Source organism: Heterodontus francisci, chromosome 4, assembly GCF_036365525.1.
Source record: "Heterodontus francisci isolate sHetFra1 chromosome 4, sHetFra1.hap1, whole genome shotgun sequence".
Taxonomy (NCBI): domain Eukaryota; kingdom Metazoa; phylum Chordata; class Chondrichthyes; order Heterodontiformes; family Heterodontidae; genus Heterodontus; species Heterodontus francisci.
In genome coordinates, this window is record NC_090374.1 from 186,875,570 (window position 1) to 186,892,156 (window position 16,587).

General features: G+C 43.9%; 1 protein-coding gene across 1 annotated transcript in view; it reads left to right on the top strand.

Annotated features, from left to right (window-relative positions):
• The first annotated feature begins 15,140 nt into the window (after nucleotides 1–15,140).
• Nucleotides 15,141–16,587, top strand: part of LOC137368856 (neuronal acetylcholine receptor subunit beta-4-like) — a 65,439-nt gene continuing 63,992 nt past the window's right edge. The window contains exon 1 of the mRNA XM_068029062.1: nucleotides 15,141–15,202. Coding sequence (XP_067885163.1) covers nucleotides 15,141–15,202 — 62 coding nt within the window. The remainder of the gene's footprint in view (nucleotides 15,203–16,587) is intronic.

The window sequence follows — 16,587 nt, forward strand, 5'->3', positions numbered from 1 at the left end:
GGCCCCAATGAAAAGTAAGAGCTGTCTACAATCAAGGACTGTATGGTGAGCTGGAAACAGTAAACATAAACTCTTCTGAAATTGCCTCAAACCTCTCCATTTTATTTTTCTTCTCTTTTCTGTCCCTATTTGCATGTGTGTATCACCTGTGCATGCTAGCGTGGGCGCGTCATGTATCCGTAGGCGTGAACCCTATTAGAGTTTAAGTTTAAGTAACTAATAAATTCCACTTTTCTTCTTAAAACCTAAGAAAAAACTGGTGTGCTCATTTCTTTGCCTTATAATTGGAAAGCTGTGAACAAGGATTCACAAAGGGGGAGCTCAAAACACAATGTGTTTAAAATTAAACCCTGTTACAATAAGACCCCAGACACCCTTCTCACCTGGTCGGAACAATGTTATGGCTGAATCTGCTTCCACCACCCTTTCATTCAGTGCATTCCAGATTATAACAAATTGCTGTGCAAAAACCATAGGCTGAATTTTATATTGGTGACTGGGATCCCAGCGACAGGCTGGAATGTGTGGGGGGGGGTACCCCATTGAACCCTGGCCAAATTCAAAGGTGGGCAGCCGATTAACAGCCTGCCGTCTGGGATGCCATCCCTTTCAGAGTCAAAATACCACCTCTAAGAGCTGCTGCCCAATCAGCGGGCCAGCAGCTCAGCAGCACTCATATATCCGTAGGCGTGAACCATATTAGAGTTTAAATTTAAGTAAGCTCAACAGTGGCCACTGCTGCTATGGCAGGAGGCCCGGAGCAGTGAAGATGGTGGAGGTCCTGGGACCAAGGTAAGTGGAGTCAGGGTCGCTGGGGCCATTCAGGAAGGCCCCAGAGAAGAGGTGGGGGGTGGTTCAGCTGAGGGCAGGGTGGGGGGTGGGCTTGCTGCAGAGGCAGCCTTCACCGCTTGGGGGGGCCCTCCGTGGGCCATGGATTGCCCCCAGAGGAGGGACCGCACCCTCATAGCCCACAAGGAGGCCAGTAGGTCTCACCACATGGCAGCGAGTCCACTTAATGGGCCACTTAAATGGCTTAATTGGCCTCTCAATGGATTTCCTGTCCACCACGGTGTCTGCTGCAGGCAAAATGGCATGGGGGCACGATGGGCATGCCACCTGACAACACCCCATGCCATTTTGTGTGCCCCCCCTACCCCCCAGCCCCTCTCCAAGGGCTGGATTTTTCTCATATCGCCTCTGGTATGTTTGCCAATCACCTTAAATCTGTGTTCTCTGGTTATCGACCCTCCTACCACTGGAAACAGTTTCTCCTTATTTACTCTATCAAAACCATTCATAATTTGGAACACCTCTATCAAATCTCTTAATCTACTCTTCTCTAAGGAGAGCAGCCCCAGCTTCTCCAGTCGCTCCACATAACTGAAAACCCTCATCCCTGGTACCAATCTAGTAAATCTCTTCCACACCCTCTGCAAGGCCTCGACATCCTTCCTAAATTGTGTTGCCCAGAATTGAACACAATCCTCCAGCTACACAAAAGTAAAATGCTGCAGATGCTGGAAATCTGAGATAATAACAGAAAATACTGGAAATACTCAGCAGGTCAAGCAGCATCTGTGGAGGGAGAAACAGAATTAACGGCCGGAATTTTACACTGGGCGGATGGGAGCCGGACTCCGACGTAAATGTCGGTGCCGCTCCCGCCCAGCCTGGGGATCTGTCCCATATTTTACGGATCCCCAGGCTTCAATTGGCCCGAGGCGGAACTTACACCCGCTTGAGGGAGGAGGTCCCGCCTCAGTGAGCTGCTGACCAATCAGCGAGCCAGCAGATCTTAGTCTCAGCAGCGCCACCGGGAGCGGTGGCCACTGCTGGGACTTCAGTCCAGCCGACTGAGGAGGACGCAATGGAACCGGGACAGAAGGTAAGTTTGGGCAACCTCACCAGGGGAATCGGTCATGCCCTGATGAGGCTAGGGTGGTCGTTTGGGGGGAGGGGGGATGTCTTGGATCCCGGGGTTGGGTTGGGAGACGTGGGGGGGGGGGCCTCAATCGGGCACTCTGTGCCGGATTGCCAGCCACCCCCCCAGGGTGCGGAAAGGCCTTTCGCATCCCCGGCACACCTGCTTGCCACGGGTAAAATACCCGTGGAGGCGGACGAGGGCCCTTAAGTGGCCGTTGAGTGGCCACTTAAGGGTCTTGATTGGCCTTGGGCGGGCGGGCCGCTTCTCACCCTCCCACCCCCCGCCGGACCTTCGTAAAGTTGGTCGGAGGTGGAATCGGGGCGGTTAGGCCTCCCGGAGCCTGCCGCTCAATTTTATACTGCCCCCACGCCACCATCTGACCCGCTGGGACGGCGTAAAATTCCGGCCAACGTTTCAGGTCGATGACCTGGGTTCTGATGAAAGGTCCTGCTGAGTATTTCCAGAATTCTCTCACTTAATTGGTGTTTTATAAAGGTTTAGCGTAACTTCCTTGTTTTATTTATTCTGTTCCTCTGTTAATAAAACCAAGGATCCCATATGATTTATTAGCAGCCTTCTCAACTTGGCCTGTTACCTTCAAAGACTTGTATGCATATATCCCCAGATCTCTAAGTTCCTGAATTGCCTTAAAATTGTACCATTGAGTTCATATTGCCTCTCCTCTTTCTTCCTACCAAAAATGTAGCAATTCACACTTCCCAACATTAAATCTCAACTGCCATGTGTCTGCCTATTTTACCGGTCTATATCATCCTGAAGTCCATTACTATCCTCATTTTTTACTGTATTTCCAAGTTTCGTATCATCTGCAATCTTATTATGCTCTTATTATAGTCATGTCCAGGTCATTAATATAGATCAAAAACAGCAGTGGACCTGATACTGATCCCTAGGGAACACCACTCTTTACTTCCCCCCAGTCTGAAAAGCATCTGTTCACCACTACTCCCTGCTTTCTGTGCCTTAGCCAATTTTGTGTCCAAGCTTCCTGCCACTGTTTCTTTAATCACACGGGTTTTAATTTTGCTAATAAGTCTATTATGGGGTACTTTGTCAAATGCCTTTTGAAAATCCATATACACATCAGCCGCACTACCGTCATCAACACTCTCCATTACTACATCAAAAAACTCGATCAAGTTAGTTAAACAGGATTTTTCTTTTTCAAATCTGTGCTGACTTTCATTTATGAGCCCATGCTTTTCCAAATGCCAATAAATTTTGTCCCAAGTTATTGTCTCTAAAAGTTTCCACACCTCTGACGTGAGGCTGAATAGCCTGCAGTTTCCAATTTTATTCATCTCCACTGTTTGAAAAAGGGGTGCAACATTTGAAATCCTCCAGTCATCTGGCACCACTCTCCTTTTTAAGGAGGATTGCAAGGTCATAGCCAGAACCTTTGTAATTCCCACTCTTACTTTCCTCAGTAATTTAGACTGCATTGCATCTGGACTGGGTGACTTTTCTACTTTGATAATTACCAGCATTTAAGTGCCTCCTCTTTATCTATTTCTATTCTATTCAATATTGCTACTGCCTCCTCCTTTACTGCTACATTGGCAGCATCCTCTTCTCTCATGAAGATAGATGCAAAGTACTCTTTTAGTCATTCAGGCATGCCTTGTGTCTCCACAAGAGATCTCCAAATTTTGTCTCTAATCAGCCCCACCATACCTTTACTACCTTTTACTATTTATGTGTTTATGAAAGACTTAGGGGTTCCTTTTTGTTGTGTTATTGATTTCTCAATACAAATGTACCAAACAATCTGAGGCTGAATGATAAGTTGAATGAAGGGTACTCTATTACAAAATAACAGACTTACAAGTGAGTTTTGAAATACATATGCTGACTGTTGACTAACACTGTTTCAGCTACTATATCACTTATTGGCGTACATCACTTCCTGTGATGATGTATACTGAACTATTTACATATTCAACAGTATGTTAACTAATACTCAGTTAAAGCAATATCACAACATCTCCCTTTCCTTAAATGGAAATGTCATAAATTATAAACTATGTACATAATGAAAAAGGATGGTTGTGAGCAATATTTACACATGTATTGACTTTCATGTTCATTAAATAAGTGTCTCTGAAATGTACAGGTGGCCTGCTGACTTGAACTGATCTCTGCACTGTGAAACTTTGCTGAGATCTGGAATTGTTAATTCTTTTCTCTTGACTTGTAGGTTTGGATGGACAATCATCCTGAACTTGAGTGTTGTATGTGTCATTTTTTCTTAGTTCCATTCTTAGGACTCAAATGTGAATGTGTTCTCAATGCTATAGGAATGTCAGGCATGAAGTTGTTAGTTAACTCTCTTAGCTGATGTCTGTTCCTTCTCAACGTCGCTCCATTCGGGTTGGTCACTTTGCATGACAGTGGCTCGTTACAGATTTTTGACATTTCTGCAGAGAGCCATGTCTTCTCTTGCGGATGGATCATTCTGACCTTCTGTCCAATCCGTGGAGGAGGTAACTACACGCCTGCATGCTTGTCATTTTGACTTCAATTTTTTTTTGTCTTGCCAGTAATTTGTCTTGGATTGATGATGATCTCATTAAGTGATGAATTGGAAGAGTTGTCTTGACTTGCCTTCTGAACATGATCTCTGCTGGGGATAGTAATGCTGTAGCTCAGGGTTTTGCCCGTAAGTGCATCATTACTATTTGGAGATCTTGATTGGTTTCCCTGCATTTCAGAATTAATGACTTTTTTGTATGTGTTATCCTTTCTGCCTGGATAATGCAGAGATGATGTGACATGATTTACAGCCCACTTTGCATGCATGTCCTGAAATGGCTTACTGGTGTGCTGTGGACCATTATCCGACACATTCTCCTCCGGGGAACCAAAAAAATTCCACTCGTGTTTGCTATCACTGCGTTTAATGTATCTCTCAATTGGCAGATGATCGGGAATTTAGAGAAGTAGTTGGTGATGAGTATAAAGTTGTCACCTTTGACAGTAAATAGGCCAGTGGCTACTCTTGACCATGAATATGATGGAACATCATGAGGATGAAGTGACTCTCTGTGTTGGCTAGGTTGATGCTCTTGACATGCATCACACCTCCTCACTGCTCACTCTATCTGACTATTGATTCCTGGCCAATAAACTGTCTCATGTGCAAGTTGTCTGGACATTTCAATGCCCATGTGACCTTAACACAATTATGTAAGGATATCTTGACAAACCGTTTTACCAACACTTGTCTTCCTTTAATAATAATGCCACTGGATAGTCCTAACTCATTACAATATGGCCAAAATGTTCTGAAGTCTGTGGGTGCCTCTTGTATCGTGTCAGGCCATCCTCTGATAATAACCTGCCATAACGCCTTTAGAACAGGATCTTTGGAAGTCTCTTCTTGAATCTGCTCATGTTTCTTCTGTCCAAATTGCATTAGGTCAATATTGTACACATATTCAACCTCAACATCGATTTAATCTACTTGGACATTCAGCTGTATGTCTTCTCATGTCTTGGGGTTGGGTGAGCTGCTCAGTGTGTCAGATATAACCATGAGGTTTCCAGGCTTATATCGAACCTCACAGTCATACCTTTGTACCTTAATTAATAGCCTTTGTAGTTGAGGTGTCATGCTGGAGAGTGATTTTTGCCAAATCATTGCCAATGGCTTATGATTTATCTAGCCAACAAAGCATTTGCCAAAGAGGTATGCATGAAATCTTGTAACACCAAATGCTAATGTTTCTCGTTTTACGTTTTAATAACTCACCTAACTGGGTGACAAACCTTTAGAACCAAACACAATTGGTCTACCTGCCTGTAACAGACATGCTCCAAGACCCTTTCACAAAGCATTTACTTCAAGTGTTGTTTCTTTTCTTGGGTCATAATATTGTAAACATGCTTTTGTAGAAAATGACTGCTTCAATGAATCAGGTGTATGCCGATGATCTTTGTGCCACAAGAATGGTGCATCTTTCCTGAGAAGTTCACACAGTGATGATGCTTTCTCAGAAAAATTTGAGATACGGGACACTAAAAAGTTAAACAAACCCAAACATCTCAGTAAACATCCTTGTCCTGAGGAGTAAGCATTGATCGTATATCCTCAACCTTACTGGGATCTGGTCTTATTCCTGCATCAGAGTAGATTGAACCAAAAAAGTTGATGTGGCTCACAGTAATAGCACACTTTTTTTGCTATTAAATACGAGACCTTTTTTTCTGGCTGTTTCCATTAAGTTATGAAGATTCTTGTCATTCTCTTCTCGAGTACTTCCCATGACTGCTGTGTCATCTGCTGTGCAAACACATCCAGGAACATTTTCAGTGATGCGATCCATGTGCTGTTGGACTAAGTCTTGACTTACTGACAGACCAAATGGTAAGCACAAAAAGCAATATCTTCCAAATAGTGTCCTGAAAATTGTTAGTTCCTGTGAATCTTCAGAAAGGTGGACCGACCAGTATGCATGCTTTGCGCCTAACTTCAAGAAAAACTTGTCTTTCGCAAATCTTGGATTTAACTGTTCCGAAGTAGGAATTTTGTAAGGACATCTTTTGAGTGCTCGGTTTAACCTTCTAGGATCTAGACATACTCTGATGGTACTGTCCTTCTTGATCACAGCAGTTATAGAGCTGCACCAGTTAGTGTGTTGCTGAACACAGCGAATAATCCGTTGCTGTCAAGCTCAGCTTTCAGCTTGTCCTTGATGTGGACAACTGCACTTATGTGGTGAATCTATGGAGGGAAATGTGTCAACTTTCAAATGAAGAACAGCATCTCCTCTAAAACTGCCCATTGTGTCAAATCTGTCCGTGCACTTCTGTTACAAATCCTGAATGGACTCAGTGGGGTCACATTTACCTTGATTGTGCACATTACAGATCTCATGAATCATCACAATCCATATTTCACTGCATGCTGGTAGTCCAGCTACCATTGGACCATTGGTGTCAACAGCAGAAAAGACTTGTGGTGACCATGCAGTATTTTCATATCTGCATTCCAATGTCAGTGCTCCCACGCAGCATTTGGTGAACCATTATATGCAGTGAGTCTAGCTCTTGTCGCCAGGTACATATCCTTTAGTAGATGCATTGGTGGCACTTGCCCCAGTAACAACATTTTGATGTAGCTTGTGCTTGCCACTCTTGTTTGGGCAATTGCAGTGAAGGCTTCCAGCTGTGTAAGTGCATCCATGTGGTGAGCAACTGGCATGTGGAAGGTTTGTTCATATTCAGTGCCTTCTTTGTTGTCCGGGTCCTTGCCTACTTCATGGACATGCTTGTGTTTGAAATAGCATTTGATTACCTCTTTTATGTTTTTGCCACTAGGCAGTGTCTGTTTCTTATTGAGCTGTGGCTTCCTGTGGTTTCGGACTGCTGCTTCATTGCCAGACCTTCTGCACAGTCTTGCCCAATGTGTGCCCTTTAGTCCACACAACTTGCAGATATCCCTGAATGCAAAACAATTTCTTGGGTGGTGCATTAGACTGCACTTGCTGCATGCCTTGCCCTGTTGAGGTGTCTTGGCTACCTTGCCTTTGGTTGTTGCTGCTCCAAGTGTGTGCATGCACTGCTTGCTTGCAGCTCTGGCTTCATACTTCCTGCCTTCCTTTAGGAGACTTTCAGTGTCATATCCTTTTTCTTTATCTGACAGATCTTTTTAGAATGCCTTTATTGGGGTTCATGCAATCACTAGCTCCATTATCCTCTCTGACAATTTTGCATCTGAAAAGTCATTCACTTTCCCTTTCTCATGCCATCTGCTGACAAACTGATGGATGGTTTCTATGGCTGTTCTCTATATGCCATCAGTTCCAATTGATGGATCCTGAAATTAACATTGACCATTAGTTGGTCTTCTAACATTTTCCAGAGTTTTGATGGGTCTTTCTTGACTGCTTACGACAGTCCAGAAGTGGTGATGTGATAGAGTCCCTCGTTACCAATCACAATTTGAATCTTAATTGCTTGCTTGCTGAGTTTTGTGACTGCAAGATCCAAAAAGCACAACTCCTTGTGCTGTTTGAACAGTTGGAACTCGTGGAGGAGGTCTTGAACCTTCCAGTTGATTGCTGGGTATTTTGTGGACATAGTGCCAAACTTCCTGTTCACAAGAAATGTCTGCTTTTCCATTTAATTGACTCTTTTTAATAGCTTTCCTTGAAGGAAAAAGCAGTGCAGGTCTGCTCTGCCTGTAACATTGGACCTCTGCCACAGCCTGAGCTCTGTGTCTGCAGCGTGGGCTCTTAGTCTGCGATCAGGGAGACTCTACCTATGATGCTCCTTTCGCAGGAAAACCACAATGCATAATGGTGATGCTGTATCGCAGCCCCAATTTGAAATGACACTCTTGTCATTTTGCGGACCTAATTCTGCCCAATTACTGCCTTTCCTGCTGGCTACCATTTAAACAAACAACCCCCTTTGTTTATTCAGTCTCTCCTGGAGCACCAATTTTTGAGGATAGTCTTCAAATCTGACCAATGTCGTGCCACCATGCTTCCTCCAACAATTTGCAGTGTTGTCCCAGGCTTAATGACTTTCAACGGTAGGGACTGTCAGCCTCAATATTGCACTAGAGATCACTGTCCCACATTACACACCATTACTGGCACATTGCATCACTGCTACTCTGTTGTGTACTGCTGCCACCATATTGTGTTATTGATTACTCAACATAAACGTACCAATCTGAGGCTGAATGGTAAGTTGAATGAATGGTTTGTTATTACAAAACGGATCGGATCTAAGCTCTGCAGCCCTGCCACATCCACTTGTGAATGGTGGTGGACAATTAAACAACTAACTGGCTTCACAAATATCTGCATCCTCAATGATGGGGGAGGCCAGCACATCAGTGCAAAAGATAAGGCGAAGCATTTGCAACAATCTTCAGCCAGAAGTGCTGAGTGGATGATCCATCTCGGCCTCCTCCTGAAGTCCCCAGCATCACAGATGCCAGAATTCAGCCAATTCAGTTCACTCCACGTCAGATCAAGAAACGACTGAAGGCACTGGATACTGCAAAGGCTATGGGCCCTGACAACATTCCAGCAATAGTATTGAAGACCTGTGCTCCAGAACTTGCCATGCCTCTAGCCAAGCTGAACCAGTACAGCTACAACAGTGGCATCTACCTGGCAATGTGGAAAATTGCTCAGATATATCCTGTACACAAAACGCAGGACAAATCCAACCTGGCCAATTACCTCCCATCAGTCTACTCTTGATCATCAGTAAAGTGATGGAAGGTGTCGTCGACAGTGCTATCAAGTGGCACTTGATTAGCAATACCATGCTCAGTGACACTCAGTTTGGGTTTTGCCAGGGTCGCTCAGCTCCTGACCTCATTATAGCCTTGGTTCAAACATGGACAAAAGAGCTGAACTCAAGAGGTGAGGTGAGAATGACTGCCGTTGAAATCAAGGCAGCATTTGACATTTGATGCAAAACTGGAGTCAATGGGAATCATGGGAAAAACTCTATTCTGATTGGAGTCATACCTAGCACAAAGGAATATGGTTGCAGTTGTTGAAGGTCAATCATCTGAGCTCCAGGATATCATTGCAAGATTTCCTCAGGATAATTTCCTAGGCCTAACCATCTTCAGCTGCTTCATCAATGACCTTCCTTCAATCATAAGATAAGAAGTGGGGATGTTCGCTGATGATTGCATAATATTTAGCACCATTTGCCACTCCTCAGATACTGAAGTCGCCCGTGTAGAAATGCAGCAAGACCTGGACAATATCCAGGCTTGGGCTGATAAGTGGCAAGTAACATTCGCGCCACACAAGTGCCAGGCCATGACTATCTCAAACAAGAGAAAATCTAACCATGTCCCCTTGACATTCAATGGCATTATGATCGCTGAATCCCCCACTGTCAACATCCTGAGGGTTAGCATTGACCAGAAACTGAACTGGAGTAGCCGCATAAATACCACGGTTACAAGAGCAGGTCAGAGGCGAGGAATCCTGCGGCAAGTAATTCATTTCCCGACTCCCCAAAGCCTGTCCACCATCTACAAGGCACAAGTCAGGAGTGTGATAGAATACTCTCTACTTGCCCGGATGCGTGCAGCTCCAACAACACTCAAGAAGCACGACATCATTCAGCACAAAGCAGCCCGTTTGATTGGCACCCCATCCACCATCTTCAATATTCACTCCCTCCACCACTGACACACAGTGGCTGCAGTGTGGACCAAGGTGCACTGCAGCAACGCACCAAGGCTCCTTCGCCAGCACCTTCCAAACCCGCAACCTCTACCACCTAGAAAGACAAGGGCAGCAGATGCACGGGAACACCATCACCTGCAAGTTCCCCTCCAAGTCACGCACCATCCTGACTTGGAACTATATTGCCGTTCCTTCACTGTCGCTGGGTCAGAATCCTGGAATGTCCTTCCGAACAGCACTGTGGATGTACCTACCTGACACAGACTGCAGCAGCTCAAGAAGGTGACACACCACCACCTTCTCAAGGGAAATTAGGGAAGGGCAATAAATGCTGTCATAGCCATCATGCCCACATCCCATGAACGAATAAAAAAAAACAGACTTACAGGAGAGCTCTAAGATACATGTGCTGACTGTTGACTAACACTGTTCCAACTGCTATATCATATGTTGGCTTACATCACTTGCTGTGATGATGTATACTGAACTATTTACATATTCAACAGTATTTAACCACTACTGAAGCAGTTAAAGCAATATTACCACACCTTTAACATTAGCCACTAATCTATTCTCATTCTGTCTCTCTTTGTCCCTCTTATTTCCTTTCATATATCAATCTGCACTTGGTTTATTCAGCATGGGGGTTTGTACTGTATTATGACCTGTACAATTATCATAAGCCTCCTTTGTCTGTATCGTTTCAACTTCTGTATCTTTTGTTATCCAGGAAGCTCTAGCCAAGGATGCACTTCCTTTCCCTCTCTTGGAAATGTGTCTGGTCTATACCCGAACCATCTCCTCTTTAAAGGTCTCCCATTGTTCAATTACTGTTTTGCCAAACATTTTTTGATTCCAGTCCATTCGGGTAAGATCCTTTTTCATTCATTGAAATTATCCCTCTTCCAGTTAAGTATTTATATGCTTGCTTTTCCTTGTCCTTTTCCATAACTATTCTAAACTTTATGATCATTGTTCCCCAAGTGCTCCCCCTCTGAAAGATGCTTCAGTTTCCTTATTTTGTTTCTGGGAACTACATCCAGCCTGCTTCTTTCCTCATTGGGCTGGAAATAACTGGTGAAGAAAGTCGTCCTGTACACATTTCAGGAATTCGTCCACTCTTTGCTTTTTAAAATGTTACTATCCCAGTCTATATTGCGATAATTGAAGTCCCCCAATATCACAACGCAGTAGTTCTTGCATCTTTCTGTAACTTGCCAGAAAATTTGCTCCTCTATCTCCTCCCTACCACTTGGTAACCTGCAGAATACAACCAGCCATGTAACAGCTCCTCAATTGTTCCTTAATTCTAACATATAGACTCTGCCTTTGGTCCCTCAAATACATCATCCCTTTACAATACTATAATAGTTTCTTTGATCAATACTGCCAACCAAGAGGGGGGGCGGCTATGCAGATATTGTTGTTAAGGAGGAGGAGGGTGAAGTATTGGATTGTTGGAGGTGATAAACAGAGGGAGAGAGGAAGTATTAATGGGACTGGCATCCTTGAAAGTTGATAAATCACCAGGACCAGATGAAATTTACCCCAAGCTGTTAAAAGAAGGAAGAGAGGAAATAGCGGAAGGTCTGAGCATCATTTTCCAGTCCTCACTGGATACAGGTGTGGTGCTGGAGGATTGGAGAATGCTAACATTGAACCTCTGTTTAAAAAGGGAGCAAGGGATAGACCGAATAATTACAGGTCAGTCAGTCTAACCTCAGTAGTGGGCAAATTATTGGAATCTATTCTGAGACAGGATAAACTGTCACTTAGAAAGGCACAAGTAATCAAGGATAGTCAGCATGGATTTGTTAAGGGAAGATCTTGTTTGACAAACTTGATCGAATTTTTTGAAGAAGTAACGAGGAAGATATATGAAGGTAGTGCAGTTGATGTAGTCCACATGGATTTTAGCAAGGCTTTTGACAAGGCCCCCATGCAGACTGGTTAAAAAATAAAATCCCATGGGATCCAGGGAAATGCAGCAAGTTGGATACAAAATTTGCTCAGTAGCAGGAAACAAAGGGTAATTTTTGACGGCTGTTATTGTGACTGGAGGGCTGTTTTCAGTGGTGTTCCGCAGGGCTCAGTACTGGGTCCCCTGCTTTTTGTGGTATATATTAACGATTTGGACGTAAATGTAGGGGGCATGGTTAAGAAGTTTGCAGACGACATAAAGATTGGTCGTGTGGTAGATAACGAGGAGGATAGCTGTAGGCTGCAGGAAGATATTGATGTTCTGGTCAGATGGGCAGAAAAGTGGCAGATGGAATTCAACCCAGAAAAGTGTGAGATGATGCATTTGAGGAGGTCAAACAAGGCAAAGGAATACCCGATTGATGGGAAAATACTGAGAAGTGTGAGGAAGTGAGAGAGCTTGGAGTGAATGTCCACAGATCCCTGAAGGTAGCAAGACAGGTCAATAAGCTGGTTACGAAGGCATATGGAATCCTTTCCATTATTACTCGAGGTATAGAATATAAGAGCAGGGATGTGCTGGAACCTGTATAACTCACTTTTTAGGCCACAATTTGAGTACTGTGTGCAGTTCTGGTCATCTCATTACAGAAAGGATATAATTGCACTAGAGATGGTACAGAGGAGATTTACGAGGATGTTACCAGGACTGGAAAAATGCAGCTATGAGAAAAGATTGGATAGGCTCGGGTTGTTCTCCTTGGAACAGAGAAGGCGGAGGGGAGATCTGATTGAAATGTACAAAATTTTTAGGGGCCTGGATAGAGTGAAGGTGAAGGGCCTCTTCACCTTAGTATGAGGTCAGTGAATAAGGGGCATAGATTTAAAGTGATTGGTAGAAAAATTAGAGGGCAGATGAGGAAAAAACTTCTCACCCAGAAGCTGGTGGGGGTCTGGAACTCACTGTCTGAAATGGTAGTTGAGGCAGAAACCCTCAACTCATTCAAAAGGAGTCTGGATGTGCACCTCAAGTGCCGAAATCTGCAGGGCTATGGACCAAATGCTGAAACGTGGGATTAGAATGGGTAGATCATTTTTCGGCCCACGCAGACACGATGGGCCAAGTGGCCTCTTACTGCGCCTTAAACTTTCTATGATTCTATGAACCTTCCCCCACCTTTTCTTCACTCCCTATCTTTCCCGAATACCTTGTAGCCAAGAATGTTAAGTTCCTAATCCACCCCTTCTTTGAGCCTGGCAACTTGTGCCTGCAGGTCACCAACCTTATTTACTACGCTTTGTGCATTTACTTACATGCACTTCAAATTTCTCTTAGGCTGCTTCATATGCCCGTCTGATCATTCTCATTTCTGAACTGTTCTTTACTCTGGTGCAATTTGCTTCTCCTAGTCCGATGTGCAAATTGTTTCGCCTCAAGGATATTCCTATCCTTGGCCCCCTTCTATTTCTCATCTATATTGTTACGACCAGGCGAGAAAGGTGTCTAGGGGTCCCTCTCAGCCTTCACCTGATCTTACTGTAACAGAGATTGATTTTTAAACACACTGTGTTTTGAGCTCCCCCTTGGTGAATGGTTGTTCACCACTTTACAATTATAAGGCAAAAACAGGCTTTTTTATGTTTAAAGAAAATTGAAATTTATTAAAACTTAAACTTAAACTCTAATTTGGTTAATGCCTATGGATACACACTGCGCCCCATGCTAGCATGCATACGTGGTATGCACATGCAAATAGAGACAGAAAAGAGCAGAAGAAAAATAAAGTGGAGAGGTTTGAGGCAATCTCTGAAGAGGGTTTCTTGTTACTGTGCTTCAAGCTCGCTGTTGTCCTTGCTTATAGGTAGATCTTGCTTATCGTTGGGGCGCAGGATTCTTCTTAAATCTTGTTCACATTAGGAGACTTTTCTCCTTGGGGTTCCTGTGTCTTCAATGGATTCCAAAGCTGGGGAGAATGAGATGAGAATAGACAGGAGAGGCTGTGGCGAGCCACCCACGAGAGGTCTTTTCAGTTCAGAAGACAGTGGATCAATTTTAATTTACTGCTGTATAAATGTAGATGTAGAATTCTAAAGCAGGGCGCATCCCTTCTGGCTTGCTGGAATTCTTCCAGCCCCTTTAGCTGGAAAAGAATCTTGGATGCTTCTTTCTGGGTGTCTCCCTCTCTCTCTCTCACACTCTCTCTCTCAAGGGCTAACTTTTAAGGTAGAAATTTGTTACATCTTGCCTCTGCTGGGGGACAGGTCTTTTCTTCCATGTGGTGACTGACAATGGCCTAGGATGTGGCTACTTCACAGCTACTTTGTTTCAGAAGAACCCATTCAATTCAAAAGTGACTCTTGATGGGTTCACGATGAGAATAATCTGTTTATGATGTTTCCACTTCACACCTTCTTTATTTCAGAAGAAGCCATTCAATTCAGGAATATTTCAGGATGGGTGTAGGAAGGGTGCAATTGGCACCTCTTAGATTTGAAGTTTTTCCTTTGCCCCTATCAGACAGTTTGAATATACAAAGACCAAGTCTTTTACCTTTGATGGCCATTTTGGAGCACCTTGTTCACTTTTTAAAAGAAAGGTTCATTTTTAAAAAGTCAATTTTTACAACTCTTCAGTTTTAGTCCGTAGTTTTTCATTGTCAAACTTCTTGCACGCATGCAAAGTGTGAGAGGTTGGTGGATTGGTGGGGAGGAAATGTCATGTGAAGATTCATTCACTGACCTTGACAATTCACGTGAGGTCATTAGCCATCTTGTGGTATTGTTGCCAGGTCCTCGAGGCCAGAACCCCGGAATTGACCCCCCCCCCGGCGATCTTGTCCCGATTCCTTCTGAGGATGGACCTAGAGGGCCTCCTGGCCCCTCTCCACATAACCATGGCATCTCTGTTCCTGTCCACTATTAAGCCCCCAGCACTGCATCCATGAACCTGGAGCCCTCTCTCTGTCCTGCTGTCCCATTTTTCTTGTTTACAATTGCAACAATAGTATGTAGCAGCAGCCTCCTGTAATTCAGTGCAGTTTCCTTTAAGAGGGACAGACTGCCTTTAAGAAGAGAAGGCTGCCTGCACCATGTGCTATTAACACATGTTGCTCAACTCCCTGCTGAACGCGCAGGCAACCAGCAGCACAAGACACGCTCAGACTAGGTAATATCAGGTAATTGAGGAGACAACATCAAATTTGTGTGTTGCTTTCCTCCAGGTCAACAGACATAGGCAGGTCGTGAATCACAATCCCTCCATCCAAAAAACGGCACAGACCAATATTTAGCCCTTCGGGGTTACAGATTCTGTCAGAAACAAGTATAGAATCATAGAATCATTCAACACAGAAGAAAGCCATTTGGCGCATTGTGCATGTGCCAGCTCTCTGAAAGAACTACCCTGCTCTTTCCCCATAGCCCTGCATTTTTCCTTTTTAAGAATATAACCAATTTCCTTTTGAACATTATTGCTGCAACAGCCTTCACCGCCCTTTCAAACAGTGCAGTCCATTATATTGATAAGTCTGCACTGGTAAATGCTTCTCTGTGTCCTTGTCATTTATCCCTTGTCATTTAAACCTGTGGACATTTTGATGGTTGTATTGTTGAGTGGGAATAAAATGAATTCAGAGCTCTTGTTCAGGAATTCAGCAATATTTTGACTTCTCCACAACATTTTCTATCTACAATTGAAACACCACTGGAGCAGCCACCAAATGGTGACCATTTGACAGGTTTTCCAAGACTACAGTTTATTGTAATTAGAATCTATATACAGACGAACATATGAATTAGGAGGTGTAGGCCCCTCGAGCCTGCTCTGCCATTCAATAAGATCATGGTTGATTTGATTGTAACTTCAACTCCACATTCCCGCCTACCCCCAATAACCTTTCACTTCCTTACTTATCAAGAATCTATCTACCTCTTCTGTAAAAATATCCAAAGTCTCTGCTTCCACCGCCTTTTGAGGAAGAGAGTTCCAAAGACTCATGACCCTCTGAGAGAAAACATTTCTCTTCATCTCTGTCTTAAGTCGGTAACTCCATATTTTTAAACAGTGACCCCTAGTTCTAAATTTCTGTCACAAGAGGAAACATCCCTTCCATATCCAAACTGTCAAGACCCGTCAGTCAAGTCGCCTCTTCCTCTTCCAAACTCCAGCAAATGCCAGCCTAGTCTGCCCAACCTTTCCTCATAAGACAACTCGCCCATTCCAGGTATTAGTCTAGTAAACCTTCTCTGAACTTCTTCCAACGCATTTACATCCTTCCTTAAAAAAGCTGACCAATACTGTACACAGTACTCTAGATGTGGTCTCACCATTGCCCTATCTAGCTGAAGCTTAACCTCCCTATTTTTGTATTTGATTCCCCTCTCAATAAATGGTAGCATTCCATTAGCTTTCCTAATTATTTGCTGAACCTGCATACTAACCTTTTGCGATTCATGCACAAGGACACCCAGATCCTGCTGCATCTCAGAGCTCTGCAATCTCTCACCATTTAGATAATATGCTTCTTTTTTATTCTTCCTGCCAAAATGGAC